This window comes from Haemorhous mexicanus, chromosome 6 (assembly GCF_027477595.1).
Source record: "Haemorhous mexicanus isolate bHaeMex1 chromosome 6, bHaeMex1.pri, whole genome shotgun sequence".
NCBI lineage: Eukaryota > Metazoa > Chordata > Aves > Passeriformes > Fringillidae > Haemorhous > Haemorhous mexicanus.
Window position 1 is genome coordinate 13,482,680 of NC_082346.1, and position 18,263 is coordinate 13,500,942.

Below are 18,263 nucleotides of genomic sequence, written 5' to 3' on the forward strand. Positions count from 1 at the left end.
GCAATTTCACAGTGCTGTACTCTGATAGTCTTGTATAGTTTTTTTAAATAAAGATCAGCTCCTGACTCATGTTGGAGACACTGACTGAATCAGACAGGCCCACAGCCTAATGAGAGTAACAATTTAAGGAATGAATGGCTTTAACTGTTTTAAAAGAATAATGGCAAGACACCTCCTCATTGTGGGGTTTTTTCCATACTCTAATATTTTTGGTCGTATTTTGAAAAGGAAGAAATATGTGTAGACTAAAAGTACTTGAGAAATTGGCTGTTTCAGGAGTGGTAGGTGGAATCTCATTTGCAGCACTGTCTCTGTACTTGTCTGCCTCGTGGGGTTCTGAGCAATAGCCAGAAATCCAATGTGAAGCCTTTCAGTTAAAGGTTGAATTCCAGCCACATCAGGAGTAGCATCTTTACCTGTGAAGTTCTGTGGTGACTCAAGAATTCTCATGGAAGCTTTATATCCAGTTGGAGTTCCTGGAAGAATCATGGGGTTTGTACAGAGTATGATCCTGCTCATTGCACAGCTCACTCTGGCTGCCCTGAAATATTCCTGCAGCATAGACAATACATGGATTTATTTAGCCAAAAAATATTCTAGGACAAAATGTTAGAAGGATTTTTGTGACACTTGCAATTTGTTTTCAGCATTCATGGGGGAATTGTTTTGCTGTCATTTCACTTTATTATTTCTTACATATCTATTTGTATTATCCTCAATATCCACTTTTTTCCTTTTTTTTTTTCTTAATTTTATTTTTTAGATTCATAACCAATACCCGACAGAGTTTGAGTTCAATCAATATTATCTGAAGTTTCTGGCTTTTCATCACATATCAAATCGATTTAAAACATTTCTTCTGGATTCAGATTATGAGAGACTAGAACATGGTATGTGTGATCTTTGTGTCTTGCATACTGCTCGTGTAGCTGTTGATGTTTTTCTCCTCAATATTTGGTCTACAAAACCTTGCCTGGGTTCAGATGGTCCAGGAGCTGCCTGGTGACCACCTAAGGAATTTCCATGTCATGAAATTACATTTCAGGTGTAGAAGGGAAAATGGAGGTGAAGAACATGTAGTATTTTCTGCATCAGTGGTTCCTGACCATGCCTCTGATGGCCCTAAGAGAAAGTAGAAGCAATTAGTGCCCTGCCTAACTGGCATCAATTGCTGAGTTTTTAGCAATTTTTCCAGCTAGTTCCATTTTCCCTACTAAATACCTTCTTTTAACAGAAACAGAGCCTCTGTGAGTCCATCAGAGAGTGCACCAAGTTTCAAGAAAGAAAAGCCCTTCCATCAATTACCTCCCACTTCTTCCTCTTGCATTATCTTCAGTGTTTCTCCTTTTATATTTTCTGTTTTGCTCCATCTGTCATGTGCAACCTGACTGGTTCCAAGGCCTTAGCTGCCCTCAGAGCCATCTTACTGAGGCTGCATCACCCCAGCTGAGGCTGTTCTTGGGACTTGTCCACTCAAACATGCTCCAAATTTCTCTGCTTCGTGGGCTGCTTCTTCTGGCATATGATCAATTGTAATGCTTTCTTAAAAACTGTTGTAGCTGTGGGGCAGATTAGACCTGAGCAACTATTTTATTCCAAAAAAAAAGTTAATATCTGTTATTCATCTTCTCTATTTATTTCCTCTTGCAGTGGCATTTGATAATAGAGTTTGCTATACCTTCAATCTGTGCAATTCCTTTGGGCTGTGCTTTAGCATTTGTTGAGCATTATCCCAAAGCCACCTTCTTGCTGCTCTTCTTTTCCCCAGGGACATTGTTTGAAGATAAAGGAGATAAACATGCCAAGAAAGGAATTTGCATTTGGGAATGTATTGAAAAGATGCACAAAAGGAGCCCTATTTTCTTCAATTACCTCTATGCCCCTGCTGAAATCGAGGTATGATTTTTCTTAAAATACAGGTGGTTTGTAATTCTGAGTGATTCCTTGAGTAGATTTTGGTATCCTAGTTGTTCTGAACTGAGTTAAGTATTTGGTGGACAAAATGAACCTTACCTGACTGACTGGAGCACTATCTGAAAGGCATGGAAATGTAATTTCAAGGGCCAAATTCTGGAACATGTGTTCATGCTTCCTGGCAAGCTAAAGGAGGTTCCCTCTTTGATTTCATTACATTATATGAATTATTATTAAAATTGTCTTTAAAGGGGAACTGAGTTTAGAGTCACCATGGGATCCATTTCACAGCAACCTGATTGAATCACATTATCTACATCTCTGTCTTATATGGCCATGTCTGTCCCCTAGACTGGGCTGTGTCTTGAATAATTCTAGAAAATTCACAGTACACTCACCACTGTAGAATTCAATTTAGAATTGATATTGTGTTGTAAATCTTAAATTCAAAGGCTTCCTTCATGTCATGATACTAACACTTTGTTTCAAATAGGCACTGAAGCCAAATGTAAATATGTCCAGCCTCAAAAAGTGGGATTATTATGTAGAAGAGATTTTGGCTACAGGTCCTTCCTATGATTGGACCATGGTACCTGCAAAATGCAGTGTCTCAGAAGAAAATGACCAAGCAGATGGTTCAGTCTCTCAGACTAAGAGGAAAATAGTGTGGCCATGTTATGATGATGTAAAAAAAATCCAACCTGATGCCATCACCAGCCTTTTAAATGTGAGTACTTGTGTTGCACAGAACAGTGAGTTCTCCTATGCTCATCAAATTCATATTTACTTTTTATTGAAGTTATTGCCTTACAGATGTACTGTTCTTCAAGGATCATGGTAGATGTCAAAACAGGTCCATAGTGAGACTGATCTGGAGATGTGGTGGAGGTTCTGGGAATCACTCAGCCTTCCTGCAAAGCTGATGTTGTTCTGAATGCACACTTCCCTGGCAGTGTGCTTTAATAGTAGTCAACAACTACTCATGGATTCATTTCTTCACTGTCTGCTTCAAAGAATAAATAAAATTTAGGTTACCTTTCACAGGAAATACAGCAGCAGCTATTTGCATTTGGGCAAATGGTGAATCTTCCTTTCTTGACTTCTTCCTCCTCGTTTTGAAGTAGGTGTGTGGTAAAATAACAACCCAGATTCTTGGACAGATCAGAAAATAGAATCTGACACTTGTTGATTGTAACAATTGGGAAGCAGATACACAAACATAGACTGAACATCTTGGCCCACATTTCTCAAAAAAGCTGGCCATGATTGCTCTTAGTTTATTCATATTTACTAAAAGCAAACTGATAAATTTAGATTTCTTCAAAATATTTTGGTACTTGAAATAGATGCTTGATTTTGGCTTTTTTTTGTTTGGGCTCACTTAGGCTGCTTAGTTTTTGTCCTTCATTAGAAGATGAAAAATGATCCCATTATCATCCTTGTTAGCAGTAGTTATTTAGAGTGATTTAACATCTCTCTTCTCTTAAAGATGAAGATGCTGGTTGATTATAAAATGAACAGCCTAACATTTGGTTATCATCATAATTGATAGTGCAGGAAAATGACAAGGGCACTCTTCCCTTCCATTGTTTTGAGCCCCTTGCATGTCCAGATGCACATCCCTGTGTGCAGTTTTTTATTTTGAAAACTCTTTGCAAACTTTACCTTAAATTAAAGCTGGGATTATGGAGCACACTGTTGCAATGCTTGGAAAAGCAGGATATGCTCTAGGCCCCCAGTTCTTCTGATTCAAAGATGATTTTTAGCAATGCAGGAAGCTTCTGAATGGATGTGAGTCCTAGAAGGTTTTGATAGAGAGTTAGCATTATTCTGCCTTTATTCTGGCACATTCCTCAAATTCCTTTTGGTCTGCTCCTTCCAATCCTGATTGATCCAACACAGGAACAATGCCTGGTAAAAAAAATAAGAAATTAAGAGAATCTCATGTAAAACCCCCCCTTGACTCAAAATAAGGGAGTCAGAACTTCTCAGAGCTGCTAACTTCCCAGAGGCAAAGGAAGAGCAGCCTCTCAGCAGGGAACATTTTGGGGATTGTTCAGCAAAGCACAGGGAGGTTTGTATCAGGTAACCAGAGGCCAGGAGCACATCAGGAACACAGCAATGTTCTCCTGCATTTCTTCCCGGGGTAGGTGCCAGACCATCCATGTCCACAACTGTGAGAAACTGCCATGTAACAGGGAAATTAGCCATGTTATAGCTAAAGAAATGTGGGTCAGGTTTTATAGAGTTTAAATGTTATTTGTGAATTAGATTATAGTAATAAAAGATAGCAGTGGAGAGAACATTTGGAAAACTTTGGAGAGGTTGTATAAAGGTTACAAAAATATTCTTCTAAGTTTAAAAAGCAAAGTGAACGTTCTTTTAAAACAAGTTGTTAATTTAGGGCTATTGCTGATATAGGAGAAAGACCTCCTTTAATCATAAGTCCACTGAGAATGTGTTGGTATCCAAAAAATGTTTCAATTGAGACCATATTTAGCATCTTAAATTACTGGGGAAGATTGACTCTTGCTTAGTTTATAATGATAAGCCCAAATTTGTTTGTTCTAAAGATATTTTTCAATTGAAAACTAGATAGTGCACTTCAGGATGTAAAGCTGAAACAGAGAAGTTATTGAGTGCCTTAATTCAGAATTTTCAGAATTCAGGAAATTCAGAATGTGATGCTCTTCTTTTAAGAGTGGATCAGATCCTGGTACTTGTAAGAATTGTGAGAAAGGAACCTGTGTGCATTCACAGACATATTGTGGGTGCAAAGGAGGAGATCAGCATCCAGAGTTCTGGAGCTGCTGCAGATGCCTCTACCATTCAAATATTCCAAAGCAGGCTATTTAGCAGATCCTCTGGAAGGCACAGTAATGCTAATTGCTGGTTATTAATTGCAAGAAATGAAACATCTTATAATTGAATTTGTTATAAACTTTATATATATATATATTTCTGCTCCTGTAAGCCTGGGAAACAGCAGATCAACCAGAGAGATCAATTTAAATATTTTTTTTTCTTTCAAGGAAATGCATCTACTCAGAATCCATTCCACACATGGAAAGGAAAAAGAAAATCTGCTGCTTTCCATAAAATTTAAAACTGAAGAGGCAAGAGTAAATCTTAGTGATTTATTGCCATGTTTGGTTTTTTGCATGGGGTCTATTAAAGGAGAATTTAGTCCTAACTTTTCAAGTTATGTACAGGAGATTGTTGAAAGTTTTTCATGAAAGTTTTTCATTTTGAGTTCTGGAAGCACTGTTCACTATGGAGCCAAAAAAGAAGGAATGTGACCCAGTTGCTAAGTAACAAGTTTCAGTTACTTCCAGATTCTGCAGAGAAGGACTTGTACTCAGAAGTCAGGACTAGGGCAGAAAGAGAATGATCAGATTGAACTGCCTGACTTAGGGCAATAAAGAGCTTCTATCCTTTTGCAGCAACTTGGAAAGGATTTCACTTCCAAAAGTGTCTGGTAAATTGCTTCAGTTTTATGCCCCCAGAAGTGTTTTCCATTCAGCACTTTCAGAGACAAACAAGTCATCTAGAGAAGGCTTTAGTCTGGCTTGTGATCATCATTCCTTATTTTTTGATCTACCTGAAGATGCTCCAAACAAAAGTATTCTGGATTTATTTCTTAGCAGGAGGAGAGCATATGTGACTTTCAGCTACCCTCAGTATTTAAAGCTTCTTGTTTGATCCTTGCTATTAAGCCACATTTCTTATATTTAATTTCTCTTTGGAGTTTTATAATGTATCTTCAGCAAAGAAAAGTTTGTAGAAATATTTTGTTCCTGTTATATTGTCAAATGCTGGCTTGTTATTTTCACCTAAGAGGTCAAAATTTAGTTCAGAAGTTAATTTTTTTATCAAAATGTTTTCTTACTTTAAAAGTATAATAGTTTTCTGTCTTTCAATTAATAGCAGTTTCCTGAAAAAAATTTCAATCAAAAGCTCAATAGGAATTGGACAATATTATGAAATAATACTTTATTTATTATGAAATAATACTTTAATTATTAAGTATGGTAGAAGTAAGTAGAGACTTTCTCTACTTTGAAAATAAATGTCTTAGGTGCTTAGGTAGCTTCTATATAGCATGAGAAACCTATGTCCTGTGGCAGTTTTTTATCCCATCATTAATTCTTAATTGAATTTGCAGAATTGAGGTTTTAATTTTATTTGATTAATAAGAAGATTTTCATAACAATATAGCTGTTGAAAGTGAAAATGGAGAAAGGATGCAGGGCAAGGAATATGGACCACACTTCAAAGTCTTGACAAATGTATCAATGAGTGTCCACAAGTAAACACAAACTCATAAAATTGCCTCTTCTTACTTAACTTTGCACTGTCTTATTAACAGGAAATAACCCTAACTGGAGGTTATCAACATAGGTCATATTCCCAAGTTCCACAACAAGAACATGTTGTTACAGTTTGGCATCCAGATTGAATCAATCTTTCTGTTTCATTTCCTTCTTTTAGTACAGCTTTGTATCACATTTTCTAAACCAGGGTAAATGTTAATATTGGCAGTGTCCAGTGTTGGTGTCACAGCACAGAATTTGTTCTTTGTAAATATTTTCATAAAATACAGCCTGTCCTTATCAGTGTTGTGTTTCTGTTATGGCAGTGGGTGTTGAATTTTGTGTGTTCAGGGGAACTGGGGGAGAATTGAAAGCCTGGTGCCTCCTCCAACCTGGGACATGCAGGAAGAGCAAAATGTGGCTGATGCTGTCCTTGGGTGCCTTTGAGTCCTGGTTCTGGTGGCTCTCAGTTTATAGCTCGTGTGACAGAGGGGTTTGAACCTCACTGGGTGGAAACAGTGACTGGAGAATGGTTGTATAAAAATGATTGCCAGGGAGTGATCAGTTAGAAATGTTTGTTCTTAAGGAAACCCTTGTTACTCATTTCAGGAAATCGAGAGGTTGGAAAGTAAATTAAATCAGAGCCCAGAGAGGTGGCAGCTTTTGTGGGAAAGGGTCAAAATGAATCTCAAGGATGACACCAGACAAGACAATGTAAGTAGAAAAGAGCTTGTCCAGTGGAATAATTCCATTCCTGCTCTATAGGCTACCTGAGGCACTGAAAAAAAACACTGTATTTCTTGGAGTAAAATACTGCTTTTGAAAAACTGAATATGTTGTTCTAACCCCTGATATTGGCTTTTAATTTCTTCATGTTGAAAAATGTATTTTTACTTGTGCTGTTTATCTAGTTGATTTTCCAAAGTAGTTTAAGGCATACAGATAAAATGAGCATTTTACTAATGCAGAAATGTATGATTTTATACATTTTAAAGATTTTGAAGTGCTACAAAAGCTCAATTCCTGAAAGTAGCCAAAAGGATATCACAGATTCTCAGAGATGAGTAAAGACATTTCCATGGCTAAGTGGAGTTATAGTTTTTAAGTAGAGATAAGAAATACTCATGCTTGTGTTTCCAATTGCTGACTGTGGTAAGAAGAGCTGACAGTATAGATACTTTCTAAGTCCAAGGCTGCCTCTTTGCTCTCTGTGTGCTCCAGGAATAATGCTGGATTCTGCTTTTTGGGAGCTTGCCCTCTGAGCTCTGCACACTGAGTTACCAGTTCAAGACTGTATCTGTAGTGTTGTCATTTAGATCAGGGCCAAATGCAGGATCCCTCTTGTCAGGTTATTGAGAGTCTGCTAAAATGCCATGGGTCTATAAAGTAGCTACTGGAAGCCAAAGTTTTCCTTTCCCCCCTCCCTTCCCTTTGAAATCGGGGAAATTGATTGTACCCAAATGTCTGTTCAGTTTTAGATGCTTCTGAGAAAGCAAGGCAGACACTGTTCAGTATTATGTCACTGGAATAAGTGAAGCTTTTCTGAAATACTGATTTCTCACACCTAGTGGACCCTTCTGCCTAGGAAATGCAGGGAATTGCCATCCCTCTGGCTTCTTCTCTGAGGCAGCCCTGACTTGTATTAGGAAGGTTTTGTTTTGGCCTGACAGTAGTTCCCAAGTTCCATGTTGTACCATGTATTTATTATCAGTACAGCACTGAGACCATCTCACCATGCAAGACTCGTGGCATTACCTTTTCTCCTCTATTTCCCTCTTCTTCAGCTCCGGAGACATCCTTCTGGCTCCTCAGGCATGATGTCACCTAACCTGCATTCCTATCAGAAGAGGTCTTTGTTGGAAATACCTGACAGTGGGCTGGGGGAGGAGCAGAGTTCAAGCATCTCTCCCTCCAATGGAGTAGACAGAAGAACAACCACGCTGTACAATCATTTCACATCAAAGAATGATGAAAATAGGTAAACTGAATAATCAGACAGTAGTTAGCAATAATAACCAGATAGTATATCTGAATAGCATTGAATCATCAGACAGTAGTTAGACATATTTTATTAGACTGGTATAAGTCTCTGCCTTAGGAAGCAATGAAACTGTCATGTGCACAGAATGTTTTGTGGCTACCTTACTCCTGCTTTTTGGATTTGATTACTTTTAGTTGTCTCAGTGGGTGGGCCTCTGTCTCCTACCAGCATCCTTCACCCTTCCCTTCCATGAGATGCACAAGCAGATTGTAGTTGTCCATTTAGTGCATCCAAAGCACCAAAAGGGTGTTTTATCTGTGTATCACAGTTACCAAGAGCTAAACTGTTGGCTTAAATCTTGCTAGTTTTCCTGCAGGAAAATAAATGTTTCCTAAGTATGTAGTAAGTGTTTAATATGTGTCATTTTGGGGCTTTTATTTCTCAGCAGTATCCATAAAATGGGATCACATGCCCCTGTGTTTTCTGTCCCTCTCAGATCTTTTGAAGGTACGCTGTACAAAAGAGGAGCTTTGCTGAAAGGTTGGAAACCTCGCTGGTTTGTGCTGGATGTGACAAAACACCAGGTAAAACTTTTTAGATGATGGACTTCTTTTATTATTATGTTGCTCCTTTTTTATTGTCTGGGTTTGTATAGATTGGTCTTACAAAGCATATAAGTAATGATGATTTTTCAGATGTGATGTGTGCTACATCATTCATAACCCATCAATGTTTGTCTTGTGTGTATATATAGGAGTATTTTAGATTAGTCAGTCATGTAAATTTAGTAGCAAAATTATTCAGAAGTGTCTACCTAATCATTGTACAAAAAGGAGCACCAAAAATAGACATCTGTTGGTCTAAACTTTTTATCCAATTTACAATGTATGCCAAAATTCTGCAGTAGAAATTTATGGTCTTGTTACTTCAAATAATGTTGGGTCATCAGGCAGTAAAATATTTTGAGCCAAATATTCCACAAAGTGGGGGTTATAACTTCTCAGACTGTATGCTTTTGTTTTAAAAAAAATTAATTTATTGTACTCCATACACTTTAAAATATGTAATATAGATAAAGACAGGCATCTCTTGAAATGCTGAGTACTTTGAGAACAGTGTGGTAAATACCAACAAAGTGCTGTTTATAATTATTCTGCCTAATACATCCTATATATCTTACATAGAGGAGAAAAGGTTCATTTTGCAGGAGAAAAATAAACTTTTACATTTTTGTATAACCAAATAACCTTCTGAGTGTGATAGATGCAGGAGTAATACAGGTCAGTCCTAGCTGGAATTCTGTTGTTTGACTTTTGCTGTGAAAGTTTCTGTTGCTATTTTGCATTGGCTTATGGGAATTCGTTGGGGTTTTGTTGTGGGGGCTTTTTTGGAACTTGTTTGGATGTTGGAACTCCCTTTACAGAGTGATTAATATCCACATCAAAGTATCTTTGCAAGGAACTAAGAAAAGCACAGACTTCATTCAATCCTTATGTGCAGTATAGGAAAATGTGAGCTTTCTGTGTGGTTTATAATTACCTAAAATTGCACTTAAATTTCTGCTGATCACTTTAAATTTTTGAAATACGGAGAATAAGTGTTCTATCAGTGTTCTATCAGTGAAGTATATTTTGTGTTGGTTTTATGCAATGACCAGTGAAGAAAGGGTTCTGCTCTCCTGCCTCCCGTGCCCGCTGCCCAGAGCAATCCATGACTATTTGCTTCTCTGCTCTGGAGCTCTGGGGACAAAATACTCTTCCCCCACCTCCTCAGTCCCTAGTAATCTTTGTGCTTCCCACCCTTAGCAGTCAGTGCCCCAGGCTGTGTCCAGGAGAAGGGAGTTGATCTGACAGGTCCACCTAAAAGCTTGTCTGGGTTTTTTCTCTGGTGTTCAGCTGCGATATTACGACTCTGGTGAGGACACGAGCTGTAAGGGACACATAGACCTTGCAGAAGTGGAGACTGTGATTCCTGCTTCTCCAACCATTGGAGCTCCAAAACATGCCAGTGAAAAGGCATTTTTTGATGTAAGTATATCTGGTCTTTGCTTGATCTTTATGTGAAACTTCCCTCCTCTGGTGTGTTTAAGCTCCTGCTTGCAGTCCTGCTGGAAGGTGTGAGCTGGGAAAGAGCTGTTGTGCCATCTCAAGACAAAAAAAATTTGTGTAGTTGGCACCACTCTCAGCAGCAATAGTTCAAAAATGTTCCATTCAGACCCAACTGAGTCTTGCAGTTTAAAGTCTGCAGGTTTTCTTTTCCATGTGCTGACATCTTTGTGTCCTTGTTTTTCCCTTGCAGCTGAAGACAAATAAACGTGTGTACAACTTTTGTGCCCAAGATGCACAGAGTGCTCAGCAGTGGATGGACAGGATCCAGAGCTGCATTTCAGATGCATAGAAAGGAGAAAAATGTTCCATGATAAAGTCCCATTTAAAGCACCTCATCCTGGGAGAAACTGAGTTCTGGAATGTTACTGACACACAACCTGCCTTCCTTACATTTCAGCCATTAAAGTTCATCACAAGTTCTTTTCTGTTTAATAATTATAACCACTGTAACTGCTATTTTTTTTTTTTTCTGCAGGGAGGACTTGAAAAAATAATAATCCATTTATCCTGAATTTCATCTTTCTTCAGTACAATTCCTAGCTAGAAAAGTGGGCTGTATTTGCACTAGCATCTGATCCCGGTTTTCTCATTTCAGAGCTATTCTGTTAGGAAATATGTCCAAAGGAAAGTGGAGAAATTTTCCCTTCTACAAGAGGTGTATTTCCACTTTATTTAGATTTTTAAGCAGAATGTTCTTATTTCCAAGCTAGTCATGAATAAGAGGGAACATGTCTACAATTCCTAAAAGCAGATAAATAAATGAAGCCTGTGAGTCCAGTGACATACACACCAGGTTGCCAATGTTTATAGACAGTAGATATTTTTAAAGACCAAAAAAAGTGAAATTGCCTGATGCCAGACTTTCAAGTGTCTTCTCAGTGTGCAGGTCATTCTCTAATCTTGTGCTCTGCTGAGTGCTTCTGCAATGTTATTATGGAATTTCAGAACCTAGGGATTGCCTGAAGACCATAGATAGCACTTTTATTTTCAATTCTGTTTGCAATTCCAATGGGATAAATGAAAGAAAACTGGCTGACACTACCCTGGAGCAATGGAAAACAACCAACCAGGAATTCAGTGGATGAAGGATCTCTTGTGTGTGAGTTGTATGTGTTAATTTATATGCTGTTCTGCTCACTGTAAAATAAAAAATAACAAACATGATAATGCACTAAACAATGAAGCAAGCACTTGCACTGAAATCTTTACAATGCAGACATTTTGCAGGAGAGGTAAGTTATTTGTAGCAGAACAAAACAAAACTAGCTAGTTAACAGCATTTACAGATATTAGATATGTACATAATGAAGTTTGAGGTGTTGTGATTTGATACTTTTTAAACATTTTTTTGCACATTAATTGGAAGACTGTTTATAGATTTTTACTTTTGATGAACTTGTGTTTGTTCTGCTTAAAATCCTGGCGAAACATTTTTAATAGCCCCAAATTAATTGAAATTTTACAGTCTACAAACAATGAGGACTTTGAGTAGAATATGTAGGTAATTAAGCCATTGTTTTTACTTTGAAATGTTAATATGTTAAATAGCACACTAATATTACAAAAGGTCTGTAAATATGATTCACTATTTTCTCATTTTTCCAGACGTTCTGCTTGTAATTTAATGTCAGCCTAACCAAACTGACTATACTTACAAGATTTTTCAGTTATTAAACTTTGTGGGTTTTTTTATAACTAATGTATTTTGTCAGAAAGGAACATAGATTTCTCACCACACACAATAGGAAATGCAGCTGTTTTTAATGCAATTGCAATTTCAAAAAAAATAGTATGAAGGATTTTTCTAGCATTTTTCAATTGACAAATTTCCACCTGTGACAATGGTGTTTGCACATTTGTATTTTTCTTTGTATATGAAGTACTTTTATATGTACTTTGTAAAATACTGATCCTGTTCTTAGGTTATATGAGGATATACATACCACTGCTTATTTTGTAACTGGTCAATTTTAACGCTTGTATGTTATGTGATATATGTATGCTAACCATCTTGTAATAAATACACTCCCTAAGGAAAAGTAAAAACTTTCCTTTTACTGTAAAAGAGAAAAAAAGCAAGACCCACCTGTTGAAATATTCCACAAGGGCACAAGACAAATCCTTATTTACTCTGTATTAAGAACAGTGGGTGTATTCAAATCTACGTGGTCTTTTGTATACTTGTAAATATTCTGACCTAAAAGTTGCACTTGGGCATCCCTAACTCGAACACTTGTCAGCAGTAACACTAAAGAAATCAGAATTTAAAGCAAAATTATCATTCTAACAAGTCTCAATGTATAGCCTTTACCAAAAGGCTAAATACACCTAATGTTCCTACTGAAGTCATTGAATACTGATGTTAAATATATTTTTTAGAAAAAAAAAAATTCTGTGTGGTATCACCAACATGAATCAACTGCATACTTTCACCCTGAGACCTGTTCACTCATATCACCTCATGCAAAACTGATCTAGTTCCTAAAAAAGAAACTATACAAAGAAATGGCAAGGTCTGACTTGAGGCTGTGCATGTAAATGGAGCTCCTGAGCGTGGTGTGGGCCAGCAGAGTCCAAAGGGAAGGGGAACGTGCCGGAGCTGGGGACCCGTGGCAGTTCTGGGTGCTGTGGTGCTTGGAGGACGTGGTTTGCATATTGAGCTTGGCACGGATGCTGATGTTGCCTTAAATGTTGATCTCAGTTTTTAGTGTCTGTATTGATGGAAAATGGACTTGAGCAACTTAACTTAAAAGTACCCAAATAAAAGCTGAAACGAGAGACGTGGTATTTGTGGTGTCTGCGTAGGGAACGTACGAGGGAACGGTAGGAAAAGGCTCTCGGTGTGAGCACACAAAGTGTGCAGGGTCACCCTGCAGGTCTCTCCTCTGCTAAATGAAGATTCCAACAGAGACTTGGAGAAAATGGGGACAAGTCAGCATAGCTTAAGCTGCAGGGTTTGCCACTGTGCTTGAGTTGGATCAGCAGCAGCAGAGAATTGGGAACCGAGAATTTGTTTGGGAAAAATTCCGTGTACAAAGGGATTCAACTTCATATTTGAACGTTTTCTAGAAAAATCCACCCAGGACTCGGGATGAGCAGACGTGCTCCCCCTGCTGTGTCACATCACTATTCCACTCTGTGCATCAGAACATTCCTGCTGTAGAAAAGAGAATTACAGCATTCCAGGTCTTACAGAAGGGGAGAGCGTTGTTTGTCCTTCCCTGTGTTCAGTAACAAAACATCCACGGCGTAGGTGGAGGAATGAGGCGAGTTTGGGCTTTGAAGAATTGTTACTGAGGTATTTTATCAGTGATTGCTCTTTCCTATCTAACAAGTGTTTTCTATAAAAACCCTTTCTTTTGATGGAGCCTTAGAATTACTACACTGAAAAATAAAATACTTAGCATGCCACACGTGTGGGTCACTGGTTATGTAATGGTACACAAACAGCTAACAGACCCAAGAACAAATGTTCAAAATTTTATGTCACATCCCACACACATTATTTGCATCTGATATTTTGTGAATTTCAGACATAACAAAAATGCAGTGATCTTGTCCAAATACTGTCATTTTGCCTTTTCATCCTGTAATATTCTTGGAGAATATCGAAGTGGCTGCACCACATTTCTCATTTTTCATATTCGTGATCATCCAAATATTTTGTCTGTTCATGATTATCCTGTGGTTGCTTTGGAGAGTCAGAAAACTGGGATTAATCTACCCATTCCCCAGTTATGCTGAGGTTCCTGCTGAGTATCACTGTTGCACCTTCTTTTTGGGGTTTGTCTGTATTTGATCAGTTTCTTCCCCAGTTTTGGCTACTGTGCAAGCCAAGGGCAGTGGTAGCATCCACATTCTTGTTCAGGGAATTTGCATCTTTGAGTTTTTCCTCATCCAGGTTTTCATTAACTGACTGTCAACAAGGATGCTGCAAGTTCAGGATTGTTTCCTCTCTTCACTTACCAGTCAACATCCAGTGGGAAATTACATTTTGTCCAGTTTCAGCTTGCACTGTATAGTTCAGGATTCCTCCTTCCTCTTCAGATTTTGCTCAGAAGTCAGAATCTGCCCACTTAGAATAGGAAATGTTGCTTCATTTTGGCACATTCTCAGTTTTTCCATTGCCTACTCTTTGGTGAGGACGTGTTTGTCTTTTGGGAGACTCACAGAGAGCTGATACTTTTATCTGTAAAACAGGCAATAGTAGGAGATGTTAATAGTTAAATAAAAGCACCACAGTACTATCCTGGAAGGAGATCCAAAGGCAGCAGTTCTTTCAGGTATTGAACAGTGCTCCTTCTTGCCCTTTTTCTCACCTGGAAAAACCTAAGGCATACTCTTAATTTGTTTTATTTATGGATGCCTTGTTTATCAGTGTATATTCAGCAAATATCAATGAATACTTTGTTGTTTAATGAATTTCTCTCACTGTTCAACTCAGAATTTCTGGAATTCAAGCCTGTCACCAAACTGGAACTTCAAAACTTCCTAGTATCCATCTGAATTCCATTATCTGTCCAAGAGTTATGCAAGGTGCAACATCCCTGTTCATGTCAGGACCTCCAGGAAGCTCAAATTGATAATATCATAAAATTGTGTGTAACTATCAGAGAAGCTCAATATAATGAGCAACAGTGCAGGTAGAACACTCTCAAGTTTAATTGCATGCACAGGCTTTGCTTGTGTTGCATTGCTTTTGTGCCATCCCAGTAGTTAAAACTTCATTTTACTTCTGCTGTGCTCACATTGTCCTTCACATTGCATGTTTTGAAGCAAGCACTTGCACTCAGTTTTCAATCAAAAATACTTTGACTATTTAGTATAAAGCATTCAAGTCTTTGTAGTATTTCATGCAGTGAAATGATTTGGAATTGAAACTTTAAACAAAATACTGTTGAAGAGTTGGTGCTGGGATTGCCTCTGATTTTTGATGAAGTTGGGCAGCCTGTTTTTCCAGGATGCTGGTAAATTCTTTTTATATTCTTTTTTAATTTTCAGTGCTCCCTGAATTAGGGTAAATCATGTATTTGCTTCAAAGCCAAATTAAGTTTAAAAATCTCTTCTATTTTTGTACTTAAAACAACTAGTTTTCTTCGTCTTTAAAACTGTTTTCTGACCAAAGAACAGTCAAAACTTATGTCAAAATTAACTTGATTTTTTCTGCTGCAGGCCCCTGACTGAAAGGAAATCTTACAGAAAGTCTTTATCTGGTCTTTATGAGTATGAAAAGCTGGAAAACATCCCATCAAGTGCTGATGAACCAGAGCCAGGAATTAACTGGGGAGCTGCTTTTGGTATGTGGGATGGTGTCACTGACCACGGAGTGTGTGATGGATGTTAGCAGTGTCAGGGCAGGCTCTAGGTCTTCTGACAGCCCCACAAAGTGTCCTTCTGCTGCCACAGCAACCAGACATCTGGTTTTAACCAGAAATCTACATTTTTGCATGCCCTTCTTCATGCATAGGCCTTTGAGACTTGGTTTCTTCAGTGACACAAATTTCTGGAGGGCAAAATAACTTTTCAGATAAACTGGTTTTATCAGTTATTATTTCAGCCATTAAAAGCACACAGCTGACCACACAGTGGCAGGTGTGACAAGTTTCTCAGCCTAGCAGCAAAACCCCAACATGTAGATATTTCCTGTGATGCTGAACATGTTTTACTTCAAAGGCTGCTGCACACAGGTTTGTGTCATGCAAGCAGATTTTCTGGTTTTGCTCTCAGAACTAAATGTTGCTGTCAATAAGGTCATGCATACCCCAGCAAGTTGCTATGGACTGCCACCAAATTCTTCTAGCTGTTGTCTGAAAGGCCTCAATTGAAAAATATTTCTCCCCTGGCCTAGGTCACTGCATGCCTGTTGCCTTTTGGTGCTCAGGTATTTCCTGGAAAAAGGGCTCTGTGCAACTTTCCCCCTTAATCTTTCCTCAGACCTGCTTCCCATTTCACAGTGAAACATCATGCACGTTTATTCTTTCTAATTAAATTAATACAATACTTGAGATAAGGAGAGCTTTCCTTATTTCATGATAGTATCTCAAGAGAAGTGATAACTTTATTTGAAAAATATGTAAGTGCAACCCAAACAGACAGAGTTTCTCCAGTTTCCACTGGGATTGCAGCCCAGCAATTTCTGTTCATTTTCATTATCAGTTTGAGCTACAGGAGAGTGGTGAGGCCTCCAGTGACACTCCAAATTACAAGTGACTGCACCACTGCTCTCACTGGAGTGGATTAGAAGCTGGGATTGCAGATAAAACTCTTCTCACCGAGCCATGATGAGCTGAGATTGTGGAAACTGCCTGCCAGGAGTGGGGAAGGGCACAGGAAAAGCCAGCCCTGGCTGGTTGCTGGTCCTGACCCAGCAGGGAGTTGATGGCAGGGTACAGCAGAGAGGGAAACAGCAATGGGAGCAGCTCAGTGCCTGTCCAGCTGCTGGACAGAGGGCAGAGCATGGACAGGGAAAGGCAGTGCCTGGGACACAGGGGTGGGGAGAGCCCCCAGTGCAGATGGGGAGAGCTGAGAGCTGCAGGTGGATCCACACAGCCCCACCTTCAGCAGCACAGGAAGGCTTCCCATCTCCTTGGCTTCCCCCAGGGCAGGTGCTCTATCTGTTCCCCAAAACCTCTCTCCAAACTTGTCTCACTCTCTGTTTTGGTTTTGACCTTTTCTTGTCTGACCAGGTCTAAATTTAGCTGGGAAAATTTTGGGAAGCACAGATGATCCCTGCTAGCTCGTTGTCTAGGGGTGCCTTGAATACTTGCAGGTGCTCTGAAATGCTGGAAGCCAAAAGGGAAAAGTTCTTTGTTTCTCTAAGTGCTCTGAAGCCAGTGGCTAGGTCAAGCCGTGCATGTATATTTGGAATTTTGGGGAGCTGAGTGTGGTCTGCTGGGCTGCCATGAGGAGCAGCACTGGATCACAGCCTGGGCTGCAAACACCCTCAGCATTTGACAAGTGATTATCACTCTTTGGAATTGGATTTAACAGCCCTGAGGAAAGAGGTCAGCGTGCAGCCAGCATCAAGGATTTCTTTGGAAACACCATTGCTAATGTTGCTATCAGTGTCTTTCCAGGAGAACATCACAGCTCTGCTTATCAAGAGCCCACTGGGCCAAAGTGTTATCAGCTGCTGGAGATGGGTACAAAGGATGCACTGTCAAGTCTCTTCTTGAATTTCCAAATTCTTTCCATGATGTAACATACTTATCTGCTGTGGGGGGATTCTCAAATGTGGAATAACCTATAAGAGAGGATTTTGTCACACAGTAAAACATGGGTGCCTTTGCCTTCTGTTTGTTGCTTTAACCAAAAGAATTTGATTATAAATTTTCTTGGCCTTTCTTCAGTGTAGCTGAGCTGCCTGAAAATTGCCCCTGCATTGCTGTGTCCTATTACTAATTATTGCTAATGTTCTTTTGAGATATTGTGTAATTAATATTGTTATTTTCTGTAGGACAGAATTCCTAGCAGTCTGAAACACCAACACCACACCTAAAACAAAGTCTCCCTTGCTACATCCAGTGAATGTTTCTTCAACCAAGAGCCAGGTAGCAAACAGGCCTGTTCCATTTCATCTGCATAGGGAAAAAGAAAAATATATGATATGGCAGTAAAAGTGGGCTCAAATATCAGTGCTAATAAATACTTGAGGAAAAAAAATGCTACTTAGAACTCCCACCTTTGCTGCTCTTAAAGGAACTTGATAGGCAACACAAACAATTTTTGGACTGCTAATATGTGATTAGATCCAATCTGAGCTTCTGCTGCATTAGGTAAAGCTGCTCCTGGTAAAGACAAATCCCAGTGACACTGTGCACTTCCACAAGAGATTGTCATAGAGCCCTTGAAAAAGAGGACAGTTAATATGCAGGATTTCTTGCCAAATCAGAAATTAATGTTATTAAACTCTGGTTTGCAGGGCTAGAAGAGAATGGGAGAGGAGAG

General features: G+C 38.9%; 1 protein-coding gene across 7 annotated transcripts in view; it reads left to right on the top strand.

Annotated features, from left to right (window-relative positions):
• SBF2 (SET binding factor 2) overlaps positions 1–13,094 on the top strand; it is a 234,178-nt gene extending 221,084 nt beyond the window's left edge. For all 7 annotated transcript variants that reach the window (XM_059848847.1, XM_059848850.1, XM_059848852.1 and 4 more), the window contains 8 exons: positions 764–890; positions 1,769–1,896; positions 2,408–2,641; positions 6,837–6,941; positions 8,012–8,205; positions 8,705–8,792; positions 10,104–10,235; positions 10,507–13,094. In XM_059848847.1, the coding sequence (XP_059704830.1) occupies positions 764–890; positions 1,769–1,896; positions 2,408–2,641; positions 6,837–6,941; positions 8,012–8,205; positions 8,705–8,792; positions 10,104–10,235; positions 10,507–10,605 (1,107 nt within the window). In that variant the 3' untranslated portion in view covers positions 10,606–13,094. The remainder of the gene's footprint in view (positions 1–763; positions 891–1,768; positions 1,897–2,407; positions 2,642–6,836; positions 6,942–8,011; positions 8,206–8,704; positions 8,793–10,103; positions 10,236–10,506) is intronic.
• Positions 13,095–18,263: the final 5,169 nt, after the last annotated feature.